Source organism: Dermochelys coriacea, chromosome 3 (genome assembly GCF_009764565.3).
Source record: "Dermochelys coriacea isolate rDerCor1 chromosome 3, rDerCor1.pri.v4, whole genome shotgun sequence".
NCBI lineage: Eukaryota > Metazoa > Chordata > Testudines > Dermochelyidae > Dermochelys > Dermochelys coriacea.
Window position 1 is genome coordinate 184,121,363 of NC_050070.1, and position 22,915 is coordinate 184,144,277.

At 43.0% G+C, this 22,915-nt stretch overlaps 1 protein-coding gene and 1 long non-coding RNA gene across 2 annotated transcripts in view; one reads left to right on the plus strand and one right to left on the minus strand.

Annotated features, from left to right (window-relative positions):
- Window positions 1–7,354: 7,354 nt before the first annotated feature.
- The window catches only part of LOC122459667, a 1,177,620-nt gene continuing 1,162,059 nt past the window's right edge, over window positions 7,355–22,915 (minus strand). Inside the window, exon 4 of the long non-coding RNA XR_006280491.1 lies at window positions 7,355–7,598. This is a non-coding gene — a long non-coding RNA (uncharacterized LOC122459667). The remainder of the gene's footprint in view (window positions 7,599–22,915) is intronic.
- The window catches only part of LOC119853209 (follicle-stimulating hormone receptor), a 155,361-nt gene continuing 154,158 nt past the window's right edge, over window positions 21,713–22,915 (plus strand). The window contains 1 exon segment of the mRNA XM_038395966.2: window positions 21,713–21,911. Within this exon segment, the coding sequence (XP_038251894.1) occupies window positions 21,727–21,911 (185 nt within the window). The 5' untranslated portion in view covers window positions 21,713–21,726.

Consider the following 22,915-nt stretch of genomic DNA (forward strand, 5'->3'; position numbering starts at 1 on the left):
TGCAGAGTTTTATTAGCACTTCTCTCTTTGCCCTGGAACTGATGGAAGGACCTCACTTCACCCCCATCAGTTAGAGGGGACACAGGAATCTTGGGTAAGGGAAAGGGTTGAGAAGTCATATCTTCACTCTCAAAAGGGAGCACAGTACCACCAAATTGACCTGGCTCTTTTTCCCTCCATGCTGGGAATATGTGCAGGAATATCAGGAACCAGAGATTCCTTCCTATGCCTCCTTTCATGGAATAGTGGCAACTTCTTTACCCTGACAAGCCTTCAGCAGGGAAGAACAGTACAGTTGAATTCTCATAGGGGCATGAAATATTACAGGAATCAAAGTTTATTAAAACCACTTGGAAAAGTTATTTCACTATGGCCCCAAACCTGCAAAGATTTACAAGTGTTTAACTTTAAGTAAATGGGTAGTGAAGGCAAAGCTAATCATGTGCTTGCAGGATTGGGGTTTATATGCATGTTCCATTATGTATGCTAAGGGCCAGATTCTGATACCCTTATTCATGCTTGGTAGCTACATATTCTACAAATAATCCCATTGATTTCAGTGGCCCTAATCATGGAATAGTAGAATAATCCCATTATTATGGGAATATGGAATAGCAGACTAATCCCATAGTGGAATAATCCCATTGACTTCAGTGGAACTACTCATTGTCCACCCAGTACTGAAGGGATGTGGACAAATTGGAGAGAGTCCAAGGGAGGGCAACGAAAATGATTAGGGGGCTGGGGCACATGATTTACAAGGAGAAGCTGAGGGACCTGGGGTTATTTAGTCTGCAGAAGAGAAGAGTGAGGGGGGATTTGATAGCAGCCTTCAACTACCTGAAGGGGGTTCCAAAGAGGATGGAGCTAGGCTGTTCTCAGTGGTGGCAGATGACAGAACAAGAAGCAATGATCTCAAGTTTCAGTGGGGGGGGGGGAGGTCTAGGTTGGATATTAGGAAACACTATTTCACTAGGAGGGTGTGAAGCACTGGAATGGATTACCTAGGGAGGTGGTGAAATCTCCATCCTTAGAGGTTTTTAAGGCCCGGCTTGACAAAGCCAAGGCTGGGATGATTTAGTTGGTGTTAGTCCTTCTTTGAGCAAGGGATTGGACTAGATAACCTCCTGAGGTCTCTTCTAACCCTAATATTCTATGATTCTAATAAAGTACTATTCAACATAAGTAGCAGAAATCCAAATCTGGCCCTGAATGGTAGGACAGCAGTGATATAACATGGGGATGGATGTTTTAGAGATAAGCTATTTAGATCCTACTATTACTTCATGGAACTATTGATTATATTGAAAATTTTTAAAAATTCCTGTTTCACAGCAGAAACCCCAGAGCAAAATTATCATCAGCTGCCTTTCTGGGGATGCTTTAAAACAAATAATTGACATTCAGTTTCTCTTTCCACAATGTTGCAAAATAGCTAGTGGCAGTTAGTGCCCTGGTTAGCACTTATGTGGTTTATTTAGCTCACCTATCATGATGGTAAGAAGTGTGCAACACCCTATAACACTTTACAAAGCAATTGGGTCATTTGTAACCATCCTCTATCAATATAAATAACCTGAATTTATTGCATGGTGCTTTCATTTCCTTCAATCTGCTACTGGGATTAGTTAGTCATTTGCATCTTCTTTGGAGAGTTTAACAAATGTTAATTTGTCATTTTACATTATTTCATTACATGTCAGGATCAAATGCATTTCCTGAAGGCTATTCAGTGTCTTTCATATATCAGTCATTGCAGAACTCTTCCTTTTCTCGTGCAGAGCTGGTTTCTCCTAAGCAGTATGATGTCAAGAAAAGAGGAGATATTTTTTACACATTGCATGGTATCTTGAAGGTAAAGACGTAAGAAGTAGAAAGTTTAAATGACATATGGTGTGCTGTTAAAATATCTCTCTTGATGCATCTTTGATATATTTTATTGCTTGACGTTCATCCAATTTGAGAGGAATTCAATGGTCTTTAGTTTCACTGGCCAAGCTGTGTGGTGTTAATAAAGTTTATAGCCAGTCTATTAGGCCAGAGACATAAATCTAATTTTCTCTGATGCATTTCAGTGCTTAATAGAAAGTATTTATGCTTATTCAGTCTTGTATCTCTGCTTAGTAGAAGATTCTACATGTTTTGAAGGTTTCATTAGGCTGTTTCTTTAATCTAATTTATATTATTTCATAATGAATTGTTCTTTAGTGCATCTAAGATCTCTTACCTTTCAATAAATAAGAGCTTTAAAGTGGATATTATGCTGCAAAGCTTCCTGGATATTAGCTTTGTGAACTTCAGGAGGATAAACAATTGTGTGAGATTGTCAGGGAAATGTTACTATCCCATTCTTATCATTATGATGAAAATGAATGTTTTATTTGTGTGTTAAAAGATTGTTCCTGACTTGGGTTAGTAGCTGAGTTAAATATTGTAAGCCTGCTCTAAAGAATCTGGGAATGTGGACTTTTGATAAAGGGTGTGGTCTCTGTTGGCATTTTAAACATTGCAGGGGAAAGGAACATATGGCAGGTAGATGCCGAATCCCCATTGACTTCCAGTGGGAATTGGGTGCTGAAAGATTCTAAAAATCTGCCCTTTTATCTATTGCTTTATACCTATATGGCCAATCCTGCAGCCTGTCCCTACATTGTGCCAGATCACCACATCCTGTGGAAAAACCCTTGGGAGTGCACTGGGAGTAACTTTAGTCCCTGGATAGGACTGTGGAAATGCTTCCACACAACCCTATGTCATTCTGTGGGGCCCCAGCACAAACCATTGTTGAGGTCAAGGAAATGAAAAAAGTGATTATATGGAAACATCTGGTAGAGATGGGCAGAGGGGTTGTGACTGCTTTTACAGCCCATAGCCTAGGTATCAGCTATGGCTTTAAACTAGGTTCACTGGGGGAAGAAGACCAAAGCCTTGAGGTAAGTGGGATACCAGGAGGAAGCACGAGCAGGAGAGAGCAAGAGGGCAGGGTCCTGTCTCATACTGAGAAAATGGGACGATTAGCAAGTTATCTTAAGTGCTTATAAACAAATGCAAGAAGCCTGGGAAACAAGCAGGGAGAACTGGAAGTCCTGGCACAGTCAAGGAATTATGATGTGATTGGAATAACAGAGACTTGCTGGGATAACTCACATGACTGGAGTACTGTCATGGATGGATGTAAACTATTCAGGAAAGACAGGCAGGGCAGAAAAGGTTGGGGGAGTTGCATTGTATGTAAGAGAGCAGTATGACTGCTCAAGCTCCGGGATGGAACTGCAGAAAAACCTGAGTCTCTGGATTAAGTTTAGAAGTGTGAGCAACAAGGGTGATATCATGGTGGGAGTCCGCTATAGACCACCGGACCAGGGGGATGAGGTGGACGAGGCTTTCTTCCAGCAACTCACGGAAGCTAGTAGATAGCAGGCCCTGGTTCTCATGGGAGACTTTAATCACCCTGATATCTGCTGGGAGAGCAATACAGCAGTGCACGACAATCCAGGAAGTTTTTGGAAAGTGTAGGGGACAATTTCCTGGTGCAAGTGCTGGAGGAACAAACTAGGGGCAGAGCTCTTCTTGACCTGCTGCTCACAAAATGGGAAGAATTAGTAGGGGAGGCAAATATATAAAAATATTGCTCAGACATGCAGGAGTGAAATCAGGAAAGCCAAATCACACTCGGTGTTGCAGCTAGCAAGGGATGTTAAGAGTAACAAGAAGGGTTTCTTCAGGTATGTTAGCAACAAGAAAGTCAAGGAAAGTGTGGGTCCCTTACTGAATGAGGGAGGCAATCTAGTGACAGAGGATGTAGAAAAAGCTAATGTACTCAATGCTTTTTTTGCCTCTTTCTTCACAAACAAGGTCAGCTCCCAGAGTACGGCACTGGGCAGGACAGCATGGGGAGGAGGTGACCAGCCCTCTGTGGGGAAAGAAGTGGTTCAGGACTATTTAGAAAAGCTGGATGAGTACAAGTCCATGGGACCAGATGCACTGCATCTGAGAGGGCTAAAGACATTGGAGGATGTGATTACAGAGCCATTGGCCATTTATATTTGAAAACTCATGGTGATCAGGGGAGGTCCTGGATGACTGGAAAAAGGCTAATGTAGTGCCCATCTTTAAAAAAGGGAAGAAGGAGGATCTGGGGAATTACAGGCAAGTAAGCCTCACCTTAGTCCCTGGAAAAATCATGAAGCAGGTCCTCAAGGAATCAATTTTGAAGCACTTAGACAAGAGGAAACTGATTAAGAACAGTCACATGGATTTACCAAGGGCAAGTCATCCCTGACTAATCGAATTGCCTTCTATGACTGTCAAGATTCCTTCCCCACTCTGAACTCTAGGGTACAGATGTGGGGACCTGCATGAAAACCTCCTAAGCTTACTTTTACCAGCTTAGGTTAAAACTTCCCAAAGGTACAAACTATTTTACCTTTTGCCCCTGGACTTTCGCTGCCACCACCAAAAGTCTAACACTGGTTACTGGGAACGAGTCCATTTGGAAACGTCTTTCCCCCCAAAATCCTCCCAAATCTTACACCCCCTTTCCTGGGGAAGGTTTGGTAAAAATCCTCACCAATTTGCATATGTGATCACAGACCCAAACCCTTGGATCTTAAGAACAATGACAAAACATTCAGTTTCTTAAAAGAATAATTTTAATAGAAGAAAAAGTAAAAAGGATCACCTTTGTAAAATCAGGATGGTAAATACCTTACAGGGTAATTAGATTCAAAACATAGAGAATCCCTCTAGGCAAAACCTTAAGTTACAAAAAGACACAAAAGGCAGGAATTTCCATTCCATTCACCACAGCTTATTTTATCAGTCATTCAAAGAAACCAGAATCTAACGCATATCTAGCTAGATTACTTACTAAGTTCTAAGACTCCATTCCTGTTCAGTCCCCGGCAAAAGCATCACACAGACAGAGAGGGAGGCTTTGTTTTTTCCTCCCCCCAGCTTTTGAAAGTATCTTGTCTCCTCATTGGTCATTGTGGTCAGGTGCCAGTGAGGTTATCCTAGCTTCTTAACCCTTTACAGGTGAAAGGGTTTTGCCTCTGGCCAGGAGGGATTTTATAGTTCTGTATACAGAAAAGTGATTATCCTACCCTTTATATTTATGACACGCTCCCCAAATCACAGATAGGTGAAACGCTGGCTGGGATTTCTTCCTGGAGCTCTAGGAAAAAACAGAGTTAATAAGACACATGCACCTCTAAATATACTACCAAGTATATAAAGACTAACAATATTTTCTACATCTCAAGGACAATTTTAACCAGTTGATTCTGGGAAACTTTCAAAGGAGAGTGCATCAGCCACTCTGTTAGAAGCTCCAGATATGCGTTGGATGTTGAAATCAAAATCTTGGAAAGCTAAACTCCACCAAATAAGTTTTTTGTTATTTCCCATGGCGGTATGAAGCCACTGTAGCGAAGCATGGTCTGTTTGCAGGTGGAAACGCTGTCCCTCAAAGTATGGGCGTAGCTTTTCCCGAGCATACACAATGGTGTAACATTCTTTTTCACTGACTGACCAGTTGCTTTTCCTCTCAGACAGCTTCTTGCTGAGAAACACTACAGGATGAAATTCTTGATCTGGTCCTTCCTGCATTAAAACTGCTCCCACACCATGCTCAGATGCATCTGTGGTTATTAGGAATGGTTTGTCAAAGTCTGGGGCCCTTAGCACACGGTCAGACGTGAGTGTTGCTTTAATCTGGTTAAAGGCCTTCTGACACTCTTTGGTACACTGAACGGCATTTGGCTGTTTCTTTTTGGTTAGATCTGTCAATGGGGCGGTGGTTTGGCTGTATTGCAGTACAAATCACCTGTAATATCCGGCCAAGCCTAAGAAGGACTGGACCTGTTTCTTTGACTTTGGGACGGGCCATTTTTGGATAGCATCCACTTTGGCCTGTAGGGGGTTGATAGTTCCTGGACCCACCTGGTGTCCAAGGTAAGTCACTCTGTTTAGGACTATTTGACACTTCTTAGCCTTAACAGTTAGTCCTGCCTCCTTTAGCGCTTGAAGACATTTTGTAGATGTTCCAGGTGTTCTGCCCAGGAATCTGAAAATATGGCAACATCGTCAAGGTAGGCTACTTCATAGTCTCCCAATCCTGCTAGGAGACCATCTACAAATCTTTGGAAGGTGGTGGGTGCATTCCGCAGCCTGAAAGGGAGTACATTAAATTCATACAGCCCGACATGGGTGGTGAAGGCTGACCTTTCCTTGGCAGATTCATCTAGCGGTACCTGCCAGTACCCCTTGGTTAAGTCCAAGGTAGAGATGAACTGGGCCCATCCCAGTTTCTCTAATAGTTCAACTGTGCGTGACATTGGATAGTTGTCGGGGCGAGTTACAGCACACAACAGAACCACTAACCCAGGAACCTATCCTTGCAACAAAGCCCGTTGCCAACTCTGTCCACATATCTATTCAGGGGATACCATCATAGGGCCTAATCACATCAGCCACACTATCAGAGGCTTGTTCACCTGCGCATCTACCAATGTGATATATGCCATCATGTGCCAGCAATGCCCCTCTGCCATGTACATTGGTCAAACTGGACAGTCTCTACGTAAAAGAATGAATGGACACAAATCAGATGTCAAGAATTATAACATTCAAAAACCAGTTGGAGAACACTTCAATCTCTCTGGTCACTCGATCACAGACCTAAGAGTGGCTATACTTCAACAAAAAAGCTTCAAAAACAGACTCCAACGAGAGACTGCTGAATTGGAATTAATTTGCAAACTGGATACAATTAACTTAGGCTTGAATAGAGACTGGGAATGGATGAGTCATTACACAAAGTAAAACTATTTCCCCATGGTATTTCTCCCTCCCACCCCACCCCCCACTGTTCCTCTGATATTCTTGTTAACTGCTGGAATTAGCCTACCTTGCTTGTCACCATGAAAGGTTTTCCTCCTTTCCCCCCCCCCTGCTGCTGGTGATGGCTTATCTTAAGTGATCACTCTCCTTACAGTGTGTATGATAAACCCATTGTTTCATGTTCTCTGTGTGTGTGTATATAAATCTCTCCTCTGTTTTTTCCACCAAATGCATCCGATGAAGTGAGCTGTAGCTCACGAAAGCTTATGCTCTAATAAATTTGTTAGTCTCTAAGGTGCCACAAGTACTCCTTTTCTTTTTGCGAATACAGACTAACACGACTGCTACTCTGAAACCTAGCATTTGGCTTATGATAGTCCATGCAAAAATGTATCTCCCCATCTGGTTTGGGAACTAGAACCACTGGAGATGCCCATGCACTGCCAGAGGGGTGGATTACACCCATCTGTAACATATCCTGGATCTCCCGTTCTATAACCATTTTAGCTTGAGGAGACACCTGGTAAGGTTGGACTTTAATTGGGTGAGCGTTACCTTTGTCAATGGAGTGTTATGCCCATTCAGTCAGTCCTGGGGTGGCTGAGAAGTTCGGTGTGTAGCTAGTGCATAGCTCCTTTATCTGCTGTCACTGCATACGCCCAAGGGTCATGGAGAGGTTCACCTCTTCTATGCCACCATCACTTTCCCTTCGTTGTAGACACCTTCAGGCCACTCAGCGTCATCTCCTCCCTGGGCTGTAAACTGACAAACCTTTAATTCTCTGGAATAAAAGGGCTTTAGAGAATTAATATGGTACACCTTAGGCTTTCGGTTGGAGGTGGGGAATTCTATGAGATAATTAACAGCTCTCAGGAGCTATTGGATGGTGAATGGCCCTTCTCACAACTCTTCCATTTTATGGGCCTAGAGTGCCTTTAAGACCATGACATGGTTCCCTACTTAGAAGGAACGCTCTCTGGCATGTTTAACATACCAGGCTTTTTGCTCTTTTTGAGCATCCTGTAGGTTGGTTCAGAGGGTGTTTTGTAGGTTGGTTATGAAGTCCAGAATGTTAGTTCTTGGAGAAGGTGTAAACCCCTCCCATTGCTGCTTCACAAACTATAATGGCCCCTTAACCTTGCAGCCATATACAAGTTCAAATGGTGAAGACCCTAAACTGGGATGTGGTACAGCTCTATAGGCAAAGAGCAACTGCTGCAACACTAGGTCCCAATCATTGAGGTGCTCATTTACGAATTTACGTATCATGGTCCTCAAAGTTCCCTTAAACTTCTCCACCATGCCATTTGTTTGATGGTGGTAAGGAGTGGCAACCAAGTGATTTACCCCATGAGCTTCCCAAAGGCTTTCTATAGTTCCTGCCAGGAAATTAGTTCCTGCATCTGTGAGGATGTCAGAGGGCCAATCTACCCTGGCAAAAATGTCTGTTAATGTCTGGCACACACTTTTAGCCCTGGTGTTGCTTAGAGCTACTGCTTCTGGCCATCGGGAAGCAAAATCCATGAAAGTCAATATGTACTGCTTTCCTCTGGGTGTCTTTTTTGGAAAAGGACCCCAAAGCTGCTCGCTCAAATGGAACCTTGATGATGGGGAGTGGCTGGAGAGGGGCTTTGACCTGGCCTTGGGGTTTTCTCACTCTTTGGCACACCTCACAAGACCGGACATAGGTAGAAATATCCTTGCCCATTCCCTCCCAGTGGACTGACCTCCCCAACCAGTCTTTGGTCCTGTTCACCCCAGCATGGCCACTAGGATGATCGTTGGCTAAGCTCAAGAGCTTGACCTGGTACTTAGTTGGAACTACCAACTGGCTCTGAGGATGCCAGTCTTCCTGGTGTCCTCCAGAAAGAGTTTCCTTGTATAAAAGTTCTCATTTTACAGTATGCTGAGAGGCGGTGGGTTGCTTTGTGCCACCGTCCACGGTGTCTGGAGGCTTTCATCTGCTTCTTGTTCAGTCTGGAACTGTTCCTTTGATGCTGGAGACATCAGTTCCCCATTGGATTGTGGACCTAGGTTTGGTCCCCCTGGAAACAATGCAGGTGATAGGGCTGTTTCCATTGACTGTGAACCACTCTCTGCTGGTGCACTGTGTTTGGGTTCAGGCTTCGGCTGAGCCTCTTGTGTAGGGTTATCTGCTGCTGCTGGTTCAGGTTCGGTGGGGCCCTCTGGGTATGCGGTTGCAAGCACTGAATTCAGTGATGGCACTGGTTCTGGTGCTGGTTGTTCTGCTAGTTCCGGTTCTGGGACTTGCTCTGTCTGGGTCTCTGGGATTGGATCCACTACTGCTGTTGCTGACATTGGCATGGGGTCCGGTTCCATCACCTCTGACAGGGTCCTGGTAGAAGTTTCCAGAATAGAACTAGGTGTGACAGCTTGCTTAGCCTGGCTGCGGGTGACCATTCCCACTCTCTTGGCTAGCTTCACATGATTGGCCAAGTCTTCCCCCAACAGCATGGGGATGGAATAATCATCATAGACTGCAAAAGTCTACGTTCCTGACCAGCTCTTGTACTGGACAGGCAACTTGGCTGTGGGCAAGTCAAAAGAGTTTGACTTGAAGGATTGAATTGTCACTTGGATCTCTGGGTCGATTAAATTTGGGTCCACTAAGGAAGCATGGATAGCCGACATTTGTACTCTGATGTCCCTCCACGCGGTGACCTTCTTTCCACCAACAGTCACAGTTTCCCTCCGCTCTGAGGATATCTGGGAGGTATCTGAGCCTAAGGACCTGTGGTGTGATTCCAGTGCAATGAACTGTAATCTGTTGGGGTTCTTGGGGCAGTTGGCCTTTACATGCCGTGGCTCATTACATTTAAAACATCTTCCAGCTGACAGGTCACTGGAGCGAGGTGGGTTGCTGGAGAACAGTGTGGCGGGATGATAAGGGTTGCTGGAGAACGGTGATGCGGGATGATAAGGTGTCTGGAGTGTTCCTTGGTGTGTAGTTGGGGCGTTGGGCTGCCCCCGGTAGTAGGGTACGGCTGAGGTTGTCCCTTCTGGTATTCGCTCCAACTGCATCCAGTGTTGTTTCTCTCTCCTCCCTCCACCTGTTTTGTTCCGCCTCTCTGGCGGTCTGGGACTGCTCGTATTGATCAGCATAAGAAGCAAGACTTTCTGCTGAGCCCATTTTCTTATCCCATAAACACTGTTTTATTTCCTCCTTGGACATATTCAGGAATTGCTCCTGAGCCATTAAATTACACATTCCTTCACAGCTAGTTACACCCCTTCCTTTGACCCATTTATCTAACAGATCCTTTATCTGATTTAGATAAGCCACATTACTTAGTCCAGATCCTCTCTTAAGGGCTTTAAATTTTACTCTGTAAGTTTCAGGTGTAACTTAAATTGCTTTAAAACCAAATCCTTGAATTTATTATAGTTAGAAGCCTCATCAATAGGCATCTTATTGACTATGTCCAGAGCTCTTCCAGTCAATTTTGCAATGAATGGGGTCACCTTATGAGCTTCAGGAATTTTATGGCGTGTGCAGAGTTTCTCAACGGTGAGAAAATATTCAGCAATATCACTGGATTCATCATACTGTGGACATAGTCGCTCCCATTTGTGGATTGTTGGGTAAGGATTGTTAGGGTTATCCGGTATATTCTGCTGAGCCTTTGCTTTCTCGATCTTCAATGCATGCTTCCACTCTTTTTCCTTTGCCTCCATTTCTTTTTCCTTTCCCTCCATTTCTCTCCTGTAGGTAGCCTCTTTGGCTTTTTCTGCCTTGGGTTCTGTCATCTTATCCTCTCTGTTTTTAACTAACTTTACCCCCGAGAGTAAAAAAAACCCAAAAAACTCGATTGTAAAATTTTTGTGCTATAATGTGATACCTATGTTCTCTGATAGCTATTCTCAGCCTACAGAAAAATCCTTTGTCTCCAGGCAAATAGTCAGAAAAACCCTCTAGTTGCTCTTAGCTAAAAAAAAACTCTTCAGGTCTGTGAAAAACTTGTGAATTTCCCTGCAAGAGGTTAACCACCCTGCCTTGAGGTAGAGAAAACTCTAGCTCAAAAAAGACAAATCCCTTTGTTATGCTTGCTGCTCTGGCCTCCAGGCAGAAACAGAAAAACTCAAATTGCTTTCAGCTTAAAACCTGCTTCCAAGCAGCCCAAAGGATAAAAAAATGTCCTTTTAAAATCCTACTGTGCTTTTGCTTCAAAATGATTTCAAATAATAATCTCAAAATGATCCCAACCCTCTGCCACCAGGTCAAGGTTCCTTCCCCACTCTGAACTCTAGGGTACAGATGTGGGGACCTGCATGAAAGACCCCCTAAGCTTATTCTTACCAGCTTAGGTTAAAAACTTCCTCAAGGTACAAACTTTGCCTTGTCCTTTAACCCTATGCTGCCATCACCGAGCATCTTAAACAAAGAACAGGGAAACAACCCACTTGGAGACATCTTCCCTCAAAATATCCCCCCAAGCCCTACACCCCCTTTCCTGGGGAAGGCTTGATAAAAATCCTCACCAATTTGCATAGGTGAACTCATACCCAAACCCGTGGATCTTAAGAACAATGAAAAAGCAATCAGGATCTTAAAGGAAGAATTTTAATTAAAGAAAAAGTAAAAGAATCACCTCTGTAAAATCAGGATGGTAAATACCCTACAGGGTAATCAGATTCAAAACATAGAGAATCCCTCTAGGCAAAACCTTAAGTTACAAAAAGACACAAAACACAGGAATATACATTCCATTCAGCACAAGCTATTTTACGAGCCATTTAACAAAAGAAAATCTATTGCATTTCTAGCAAGATTACTTACTAACTTAACAGAAATTCTGAAGAGCGTTCCTGACCTGGTCCTGGCAAAAGCATCACACAGACAGACAGACCCTTTGTTCCCCCCTCCCCTGCTCACCCTCCAGCTGTGAAAGTATCTTGTCTCCTCATTGGTCATTTTGGTCACTGCCTGCAAGGTTATCTTAGCTTCTTAACCCTTTACAGGTGAAAGGGTTTTGCCTCTGGCCAGGAGGGATTTTATAGTTCTGTATACAGAAAGGTGGATATCCTTCCCTTTATATTTATGACACAAAGAAATCCAGTACTGGCTGAAATGTGTAAGTCAAGCTTTTGGTTATCTGAGAAAGAGGGCGTTTGAAGATTGTGACATCAGAATTAAAATCAAACTTATGGTTTACAAAGCTGTTGTGATGTATGAGGCTCAAACATGGACAACATATAGGAGACATCTTAAGGTCCTGGAGAAGTAATGTCAATGCTGTATGAATAAAATTCTTCAAATTAAATGGGCTGATAGATGCATTAGCATCAGTGTCCACTCACAAGTTGATGTCACAAACATCGCAGTGATTATTATCTATCATCAGCTTTGCTGGGCAGGTCATGTTGTTCGGATGCCTGATTCTAAACTGCCAAAACAAGTTTTCTATTCTCAACTCTGCCAAGGCAAATGTGTTACAGGAGGGCAGAAAAAAAGTTACAGAGATGTCCTCAAGGCTAATATGAGGAAATTCAACATTGACATCAACTCATGGGAGTGTATACCCCAGGACTGACAACAATGGAGGAATTACTTGAGGCAGGGAACTTAGTGCTGTGAGAACCAGATGCAACTAGATGTAAAAGGAGTGACAGAAAAAGCATGCCATGTCTCGAACCAACATCCCAGGTTCATCTACCCTGCTCAGAAATACATGTCTGCAATGTGGCAGAGTCTGTGGCTCTAGAATAGGCCTCATCAGCAGACCCATAGATAACTTGAAATGGACAGTCTGTGAAAGACAATCATTCTCGACTTAAGTATGGGGCTTACCAATTATTTAGATTTGAAAGCTCTTCAGTGCAGGTGACATCTGTTGTTGTGCATTTGTATAGCGCGTAACACTGTGGTGGGCAACCCGAGGCCTGCAGGCTGCACACAGCCCATCAGGGTAATCTGCTGGCAGGCCGCCAGACAGTTTGTTTATATTTGCATGGCCGCCGCAGCTCCCAGTGGATGCAGTTCACCGTTGCCAGCCAATGGGAGCTGCAGGAAGCATCACGGGCCACAGGGACATGCTGGCCGCTGCTTCCCACAACTCCCATTTGGCAGGAACGATGAACCACGACCACTAGGAGCTGCGGGTGGCCATGCAAACATAAACAAACTGTTTGGCAGCCCACCAGTGAATTACTCTGATGGGCTGCATGTGGCCCACGGGCTGCAGGTTGCCCACCACTAGCCTAGCCCAAAGAAGCTGGGGTCTCTAAGTACTACCTCAGAACAAATAATAAACAAAGCCATGCATGGGCCCTGCATCTTGGAGCTAGGGACTGTGAATGAGATACCTCCATTCTTTGAATGATGAACTCTTTTCAGATTTGTTTCAGAGTGGAAGCTATGTTAGTCTGTATCAGCAAAAACAATGAGGAGCCCTTGTGGCACCTTAGAGACTAACAAATTTATTTGAGCATAAGCTTTCATGGGCTAAAACCCGCACAGGAACAAATCTACACAGACACACCTCTAGAGCCCTGACCAGGAATATTCTATCTGCTACCCAAGATCCATAAACCTGGAAATCCTGGATGCCCCATCATCTCAGGCATTGGCACCTTGACAGCAGGGTTGTCTGGCTATGTGGACTCTCTCCTCAGGCCCTATGCTACCAGCACTCCCAGCTATATTCGAGACACCACTGACTTTCTGAGGAAACTACAATCCGATGCATCCGATGAAGTGAGCTGTAGCTCACGAAAGCTTATGCTCTAATAAATTTGTTAGTCTCTAAGGTGCCACAAGTACTCCTTTTCTTTTTGCGAATACAGACTAACATGGCTGCTACTCTGAAACCTACAATCCTTTGGTGATCTTCCAGAAAACACCATCCTAGCTACTATGGATGTAGAAGCCCTCTACACCAGCATTCCACACAAAGATGGACTACAAGCTATCAGGAAAGTATCCCCGATAATGTCATGGCAAACCTGGTGGCTGAACTTTGTGACTTTGTCCTCACCCACAACTATTTCAGATTTGAGGACAATTTATACCTTCAAATCAGTGGGTCTGCCATGGGTACCCGCATGGCCCCGCAATATGCCAACGTTTTTATGGCTGACTAAGAACAACGCTTCCTCAGCTATCATGCCCTACTTTCCCTACTCTACTTGTGCTACATTGATGACATCTTCATCATCTGGACACATAGAAAAGAAGCCCTTGAGGAATTCCACCATGATTTCAACAATTTCCATCCCACCATCAACTTCAGCCTGGACCAGTCCACACAAGAGATCCACTTCCTGGACACTACAGTGAAAATAAGCCATGGTCACATAAACACCAACCTATACCAGAAACCTACTGACCGCTATACTTACCTACATGCCTCCAGCTTTCATCCAGACCACATCACACAATCCACTGTCTACAGCCAAGCTCTACGATACAACTGTATTTGCTCCAATCCCTCAGACAGAGACAAACACCTACAGGATCTCTATCAAGCATTCTTAAAATGACAATACCCACCTGGTGAAATGAAGAAACAGATTGACGGAGCCAGAAGGGTATGCAGAAGTCACCTACTACAGGATAGGCCCAACAAAGAAAGTAACAGAATGCCACAAGCCGTCACCTACAGCCCTCAACTAAAACCTCTCCAGCGCATCATCATAGGATTACAACCCATCCTGAAGGACGATCCTGCACTCTCACAGACCTTGGGAGACAAGGAAGTCCTCACTTACAGTCGGCCCCCAAGCTGAAGCAAATAGTCACCAGCAACTATACACTACACAACAAAAACACTAACACAGGAACCAATCCCTTTAACAAACCCCGTTGCCAACTCTGTCTGCATATCTATTCGAGGGACACCATCATAGGACCTAACCACATCAGCCGCACCATTAGGTATTCGTTCACCTGCACATCTACCAATGTGATATATGCCATCATGTGCCAGCAATGCCCCTCTGCCATGTACACTGGCCAAACCGGACAGTCTCTACACAAAAGGATAAATGGATACAAATCAGACATCAAGAATTGTAACATTCAAAAACCAGTAGGAGAGCACTTCAATCTCCCTGGACACTCAATAACAGACATAAAAGTGGCAATTCTTCAACAAAATTCTTCAAAAACAGACTTCAACGAGAAACTGCAGAACTGGAATTAATTTGCAAACTGGACACCATCAAATTAGGCCTAAATAAAGACTTGGAGTGAATGGGTCACTACAAAAAGTAATTTTCCCTCTGTTGATACTCACACCTTCTTGTCAACTGTTGGGAATGAGCGACCTCCACCTTGATTGAATTGGCCTCATTAGCACTGACCCCCAACTTGGTAAGGGAACTCCCATCTTTTCATGTGCTGTAATATTTATACTGCTTACTGTATTTTTCACTCTGTTCATCTGATGAAGTAGGTTTTAGGCTGCGAAAGCTTATGCCCAAATCAATTTTTTAGTCTCTAAGGTGCCACAAGAACTCCTCTTTGTCTTTTCTGATTTGGTTCTGCATATCAATATTTCATTAAGTTTTTATGTAGGTGACCTATTTCTTGACCCAACAAGATGTTGTATTGAATATTTTGTGGTTAGATAAAGCTAAACTGTACAGTGGCTTTTAGCAGCTAAGCAGCACCATTCAAGGACTGAAGCCTTGGAAGCTGCATTCAGTGAGAATGTTTACTTAATTAGACATAATGTTGTGCTCTCAGAATAAAAAGACAGAAGCAGGAACTGTTTTGTGCTTGCTTGCTTGTTTATATGCTCAAGTACCTGACAGATTTTGTGCCAATCCCCCCACCCCAATGTAGAAGTTTTATCTAAGAGTATAATTATATAGCTCATCTCAGCAAGAAGAATTCTGAAGTGCTTTACAAACTATGACCTTGATTCAGGAAAGTACTTAAGCACATGTTTACAATTAAGTATGTGCTTAAGAGTGCTTTCATGTATAGGGATGCTTCCTGAATCAGAGTCTTACTGTATATATACTCTATAGCAATCACTTTAGCACTATTGATATGCAGCCATCTCTGGGGAAAAATGCAGCAGCTACACTCCAGTGTAAAATGAGTGAATTAGGGTAGCCATCTGAAATTGAGGATTAATTTAGATGGTCATATATTTTGCTTGCTTACTTCTGAAAAAATCTACAGTTATTGTGAGACAAATCATGGTCATCCATGGATGGATCGCCTCACTTCCACATAGAAGAGGTTTCAGCCACCACTGCAGCATAATTTCCACCCCTGCCAGGCCTTTGAAGGCCTGTCTGCATAGTCTGAGGTCTGTGGTGGAGCAAGGCATCCCATTTATTTCAGACCATGTGGACAAGCCTCCATCCGGGTCACAAGGTCAGTGTCACACAAATGATTAAGTCCCCCTTCTATGTGGAAGTAGGGCCTCCTCCATGAAGAATTGGCTAAGAGTCCTTATGGCAGTTTTAGGGACTGGAGGGGAGAGTTCAGGGAGGGGTTTATGTTTGTATGTACATACATACATACATACAGCTAGGGTGAGATTTGCAAAAACATTCTATGTTGGCCCAACTATTTCCACTCTAGTCAACCAGAGCAGAGTTAGGCCAATGCTGAGCCCTCTCCTTAACTTCTGTCTACCCCAGCAGAAATCTAATTATGTAGCCCACATAAATATTTAGCTTAGTTGTCATATTTAATTAAACTATTCATCTCCTTCTTTATTGCGAAGCTGCTTCAGTTTTTGGCTTCTATTTGCCCACCAGGGAAGACAGTTCATACTCCTAGGGCCAGATCCCTAGCTGGTGCATATTGGTGCATGTCAGTTCACACTAGCTGAGAATTTGGCCACCAAGTGTGCAAATACATCAGTAAATAAATGAAGAAGCCAGCTCCTAAGAAAGGAGCTAGAGTTAAGGAAATTTTAAAATATTTATATATATTAAAACGTCAATGGTAAAATAGAAATTCAGAGACAATGTAGTGGCTACATTTATTGAGGAAGATGTCCCTTCATTTGTTATATAGATGCCAAATCCTCAGTTAGGTTTTGTTCTTATCTAGTACACCATGGGTCAGCCACCTCCACAGTACAATTCCCTGCTCCTCCTTAAGAGTCTGCAGAGGTGGCTCTCTGTGAGTGGTGAGAGCAGACTTGATAAGGATTGAATTTATATTATCCTTGCACTGTTGAAGGTAAGCTAGCACAGAGTGCATAAGGAGTCATTGGGAACTTAGCTGGCACAAGGTATCTGTAGTGTTGCCTGGTGTCATAACTTTTTGTGAGTGATGGGATTTTGGCTGGGGCTGAAACCAGAAGCTCCATCCCAATAGCAAATTTGATCCCTTTCTGGCAGAGAGGATCTTTTCTGATTGGCCACCTGCCCACTTATACATCTTCTGGGGCAGTGTTTAGTTTGTAATGAAAGAAGTGTGGGGTCTCAAGCAATTTTTTTACATTCATAACTGATGCAGCAAGCTCAGTGGTGCCAGGGCTATGAATTGCCAAACCTAGAGGTGCTAGGGCTCAGCCCTGGCTAACCGGGCACAAATTAAGCACTGGCTGAGCAACTAATCAGAGCTACTCCAGGAAGAGTTCTCAGCAACCCAAAGCCATTCTAATAGTACTGTGGAGGTAGGAGCAAAGAGCCCTGCATCTCAGGGTGACTGAGTTCTTCCTCCCCTTCTGTGTGCTGTGGGGACAGGTGATGCAAGTGCTCCTCCCTCCTCTGCAACAGCTGCTCCGGGAAGGGGCAGAGGGAGGTGAAGAGCCCCAGGAGCTGCCCTCGCCCATCCTGGAAAAGGGAGAGGTGACCCCCTGCAGCCTCTTAGGCCTGGGAGAGGGGAGTGAAGAACCCCTGGAGGAGAAGAGGTGAGGTTGGGGAGGGGTGGAGTGAAATTATGGGGGCTAAGTACAGAGAATTGGCAGGTGTGAGAATGAGAGCTCCTGAAGCGGGGCCAAAATAACTTTAGCAAATAAACTTGGGAGAGCGGACAATATTAATTGTCCCCCACACATCCTGGAGATGGGTAGAGGGAGTTCAAAAATCAAGACAGACCAAAAAAACCCCAAACCCAATAAAATCTTAACTCATGATTTTAGGTGGTCTGTCTGCTGATTGTTTTTAATCTCTTGAGATGAACAAAACTGCATCTGTATGAGAGGCCCTGGGCTCCTATTGATTCTCAGATCTGTATAGCTTTCAGAGGAGCATCTGTGTTACTCTGTATCCGCAAAAAGAACAGGAGTACTTGTGGCACCTTAGCGACTAACAAATTTATTTGAGCATAAGCTTTCGTGGGCTAAAACCCAGTTCGTCGGATGTATGCAGTGGAAACTACAGTAGGAAAATTTTATATACACAGAGAACTTGAAACAATAGGTGTTACCATACACACTGTGATGAGAGTGATCAGTTAAGTTAAGCTATTATAAGCAGGAGAAAAAAAATCTTTTGTAGTGATAATCAAGATGGGCCCTTTCCAGCAGTTGACAAGAATGTGTGAGGAACAGTAGGGGGAAAATAAATATGGGGAAGTAGTTTTACTTTGTGTAATGACACATCCACTCCCAGTCTCTTCAAGCCTAATTTAATGGTGTCCAGTTTGCATATTAATTCCAATTCAGCAGTCTCTCGTTGGAGTCAGTTTTTAAAGTATTTTAGTTGTAATATTGCGACTTTAGGTCTATAATCGAGTGACTAGAGAGACTGAAGTGTTCTCCGACTGGTTTTTGAATGTTATAATTCTTGATGTCTGATTTGTGTCCATTTATTCCTTTACGTAGAGACTGTCCGATTTGGCCAATGTACATGGCAGAGGGGCATTGCTGGCACATGATGGCATATATCACATTGGTAGATGCACAGGTGAATGAGCCTCTGATAGTGTGGCTGATGTGATTAGGCCCTATGATGATGTTCCCTGAATAGATATGTGGACACAGTTGGCAACGGGCTTTGTTGCAAGGATAGGTTCCTGGGTTAGTGTTTTTGTTGTGTGGTGTGTGGTTACTGGTGAGTATTTGCTTCAGGTAGGGAGGCTGTCTGTAAGCAAGGACTGGCCTGTCTCCCAAGATCTGTGAGAGTGATGGGTCGTCCTTCAGGATAGGTTGTAGGTCCTTGATGATGCGCTGGAGAAGTTTTAGTTGGGGGCTGAAGGTGACGGCTAGTGGTGTTCTGTTATTTTCTTTGTTGGGTCTGTCCTGTAGTAGATAACTTCTGGGTACTCTTCTGGCTCTGTCAATCTGTTTCTTCACTTCAGCAGGTGGGTATTGCACTTGTAAGAACGCTTGATAGAGATCTTGTATCAAGTGTTCTTACAAGAAAGTAAAACTATTTCCCCTTGTTTATTTCCTGTCCCCCCCACACACACATTGTTTCTCACACGTTCTTGTCAACTGCTGGAAATGGTCCACCTTGATTATCACTACAAAAGATTCCCCCACCCCCAACCCCACTCTCCTGCTGATAATAGCTCACCTTACCTGATCACTCTTGTTACTGCCTGTATGGTAACACCCATTGTTTCATGTTCTTTGTGTATATAAAATCTCCCCACTTTATTTTCCACCGCATGCATCCGATGAAGTGAGCTGTGGCTCACAAAAGTTTATGCTCAAATAATTTTGTTAGTCTCTAAGGTGCCACAAGTACTCCTCATCATTTTATCGAGTCTCACTATACATGGTGTTTTTTTAAAGTCCTGCCTCCTAGACTCATAATATTTCATGAAAATCTCAGCTTTTATTAAAAAAAAGTCTAGCCTTCATGATTGCAAAGAAAATCTTGAAAATATTTATCCTCAAGCGTTAAACAGAAGAATCCATCTCTCTAAAAAATCTGATGATTTTGTGGGGCATAACTCATGATTTTTAAACAGTTGGAGTTGGCAATACTGGTTCAGAAAGCTTGGTTTATATCTTGATTGCTGTAGATTTAAAACTCAATATTTGGGAAAATGCTTTTGTGTCCCATGATGATGGTTTAAATTTAAATTTCCTGCATCCCAATTCTTTCATATATGGCTTCTATCATGACCAAACAATAGATGTAGCTGGGTTTATGGACCCAAAATTAATCAAATTGAGACCTGCATTGGTATGCCTTCTTATGGGTATTAATTAATGGACATGTTCACATAGTGTTATTGCATTTACAAAATATTTTGCATATTCATGTAGTGAATATATTGATCATTGATATAAATAAGTTTCAACATAAAAGATTAAGACATTTCTCTTTGGCTACATGTTCTTCTGCCCCACAGAAACCTCTGATATCTTGGTACTTTCAACAGCAATTTCAGCTGAAAGGCTTCAAGAACTAGAAATTCAACACAGAAAAATCTTACTAATCTTAGTTAGTCCTATTGACTTTTGGCCAAATCCCTAATTCTTTACTCAAGCCAGCTTCAATGAAATAATATAGAATTTGCCATTGAAATCAATAGCAGTTTGTTTGAGAGAGACCTGAGAAAGAGACCACAGGATGTGGCCTTTTAATTTTAGTTCCAAAGTTTCAAATAGAAAATGAGGGAGAGGTCTAAATTCCTATTTCTTGTGGACATGAGCTGGTATAAGTTGGTAGAATGACTCAGTGAAAGGAAACAGTTGTAGTTAGCAAGGTCTCTTCCTCAAGGATTCTTATTTTATAACAGGACAGAAAAATAGTTTAACATGAGTGTAAAGTAAATGGATAAACTCCCCAAGATAGAGTCCTGTTACTTGTCTTTATGGAGTCTTGCCTTCCAGAAGACATTTCCTCCTCTGTCTCCCAGATAGCTGTTCTTGTAGCCCTTCCCCTGTTATTCCACAGGGGAGTGCAGATCAGGAGTGAAAAATGGAAATGGAGCTCTTACCAGTACGGGGGCCAGCGTCTGGGTCTCCCCTGGAAGGGGCAGAGGCCATCGAGCAGATGGGGGTGGGGCTGGGGGTCAGCATTCCTTGCCGGCCCTAGGTCTGTGCGGCCTAGCCTGCGCCGGGTCCAGTGAGTGATGTTAAAGGTGGCACAAACCGGGCAGTAGACGTTAAAGGTGCAACATATGGCAATGCGCTTTAGCAGTATCCTTTAAAGCCTCTGCTGTGGCAGAGCACGTTTAAAAATCAGCGGGTATAGGGCTTGGTACTGAAGGGGGGGCAGCTACTTTTTACCAGTACGCCGTATACCAGCCCCATCCACCTTACTTTCACCCCTGGTAGATAGATTAAATTGACTCCTTGTTCATCAGGAACCATTTACTGCCCCTGCATGTTCTCTCACCAGGGTGTCTCCAAAGACACAAGCCAACAAATGTGCTCAAACTGTGCCCTAAGAGTGTGAGAAATGTTAATTAAAAATGTGTATTTTGCTTTGGTTTTGGGTGCTGCATCCTTTTAAAGTCAAGACCCTATTCAGTAAAATCCACCATAGATTTCTTGTGTGCTTGCCACAGGAAGTCACAAAGTACTAGCAAAGAATTCAAGTCCTTGACTAGGAAAGCAGGCATACAAATATAAACACTGCAGCATTTGTAAGAAGAGAGGGATCCAGCAATAACAGGTAAACGTTCTTGGTCCATACTAGTTATTGTTTGATATTGTACATGTAAAACACAGCTGTAGAAAGAGAACTTTTTGCAGTATAAATATGCAAAAGATTTAAAACACTTTAATTAGATTATTAAGGTTCTGTGGCTTCATCCACACATCTTGAAACATAAAGTAAGTTTTATCACATAACAAGTTCCTGTTAGTATACAGTTCCTCTCCACACCTTCCCTAAAATGCTTATGGGGCACAGGCCATGAACTGAAACTTGCAAAGAAGTCATCCCCTAAGAATCACATGATTCACTTCAGCTTTTAAGGCGGATCTTCGATTAGAGGAGTCATTCCTAGTCATGCAGTAGAAGGCTGTAGAGCCTTCCTTTTAAATGAGGGAGGAGAACACAGATGTAAAGACAAACATGTCTCTTTTTTTAATCTGTTTGGTGGTTTTCCTGGGTGGTTGCTTTGGATGTCAGCATCATCTCTGTCAGTGCTCTGACAGGATATTCATCTGTCAGGAGAGCAAAGTGATCCAGATTCCTCGGGACATTCCCAGAAACTCCACTGAACTGTAAGTAAGGAAAGGGAGCTGTTGCAATTTTCAAGCAGCAGCTTTGCTGTTACCTTGCAAAATAAACTGCTGCTTGGCAAGTCAACATGCTCAGTTTTGGAGGAGTCCAGGGCTTTGTGTAAGAGACTTATACCAGTTGTTTTAAAAGCAGTCACACTCATTAATTCAGGGATCAGTCACACTCATTAAATCACCATATCCCCCTCAAAACCTTAATTCTCTGTATAATAAGAGCCTCTGTTACTCTAATCTCTATTTTAACACCTTTGTTGAGAAAAGATCAGTTAAATATTGCAAAGTATATGCTTCAAAAGGAAGCTATTTTTTTATTATTTGTATTATCCTAGTATCTAGGAATCTAAGCTTTCCTTACAACCTGCTTTAGCATAACTGAAAATGAGTGGAATATGTACCATGTGTTGTTTGCTATACGGAACTTTGGAAACAGTTTGTTTGTACAGTAGTAACTCTCTAGAGAAGTGTTGATTTGCCAAAAAGGAACTTGTGGTTTTCATGTGCAGTCATGCAGCACTTTACAGGGTTATCAGTCCCTCCCACCCACACCCCCCAAAAATTTCTGAATAAAAAGGTGATTCTCATCATTCATTGAAACACTGACTGCATTAATGATGGTAAATAAAGCAAAGATTTAGCGTTGTCTCATCTAATTGCTTTATAGTTTTTAGAGTTTCTAGTTGTTTCCCATAGGATGGCATGTACAGTACTAGACATCAGATATCTTCCAATATGGTGACAAGACTAGTGAGATAATTCTCAAAGCTAATATTGACCATTAAAATAAGCCAAAGTGTGATCTCTCTTTCTTTGCTTTAAAGCACCTTCACCCATAATCAGCTAATATCACAAACCTAATGTAAAACGAGCATACCTGGGTAAATCCTTTAATAGTAATTATAGCAGCCAGTTTGGATGGAAGGCCCAAGGCAGAATAACACAGCTGATGGTTCACTAGCTAGATCTTACAAACCATTTTACATCTGTTA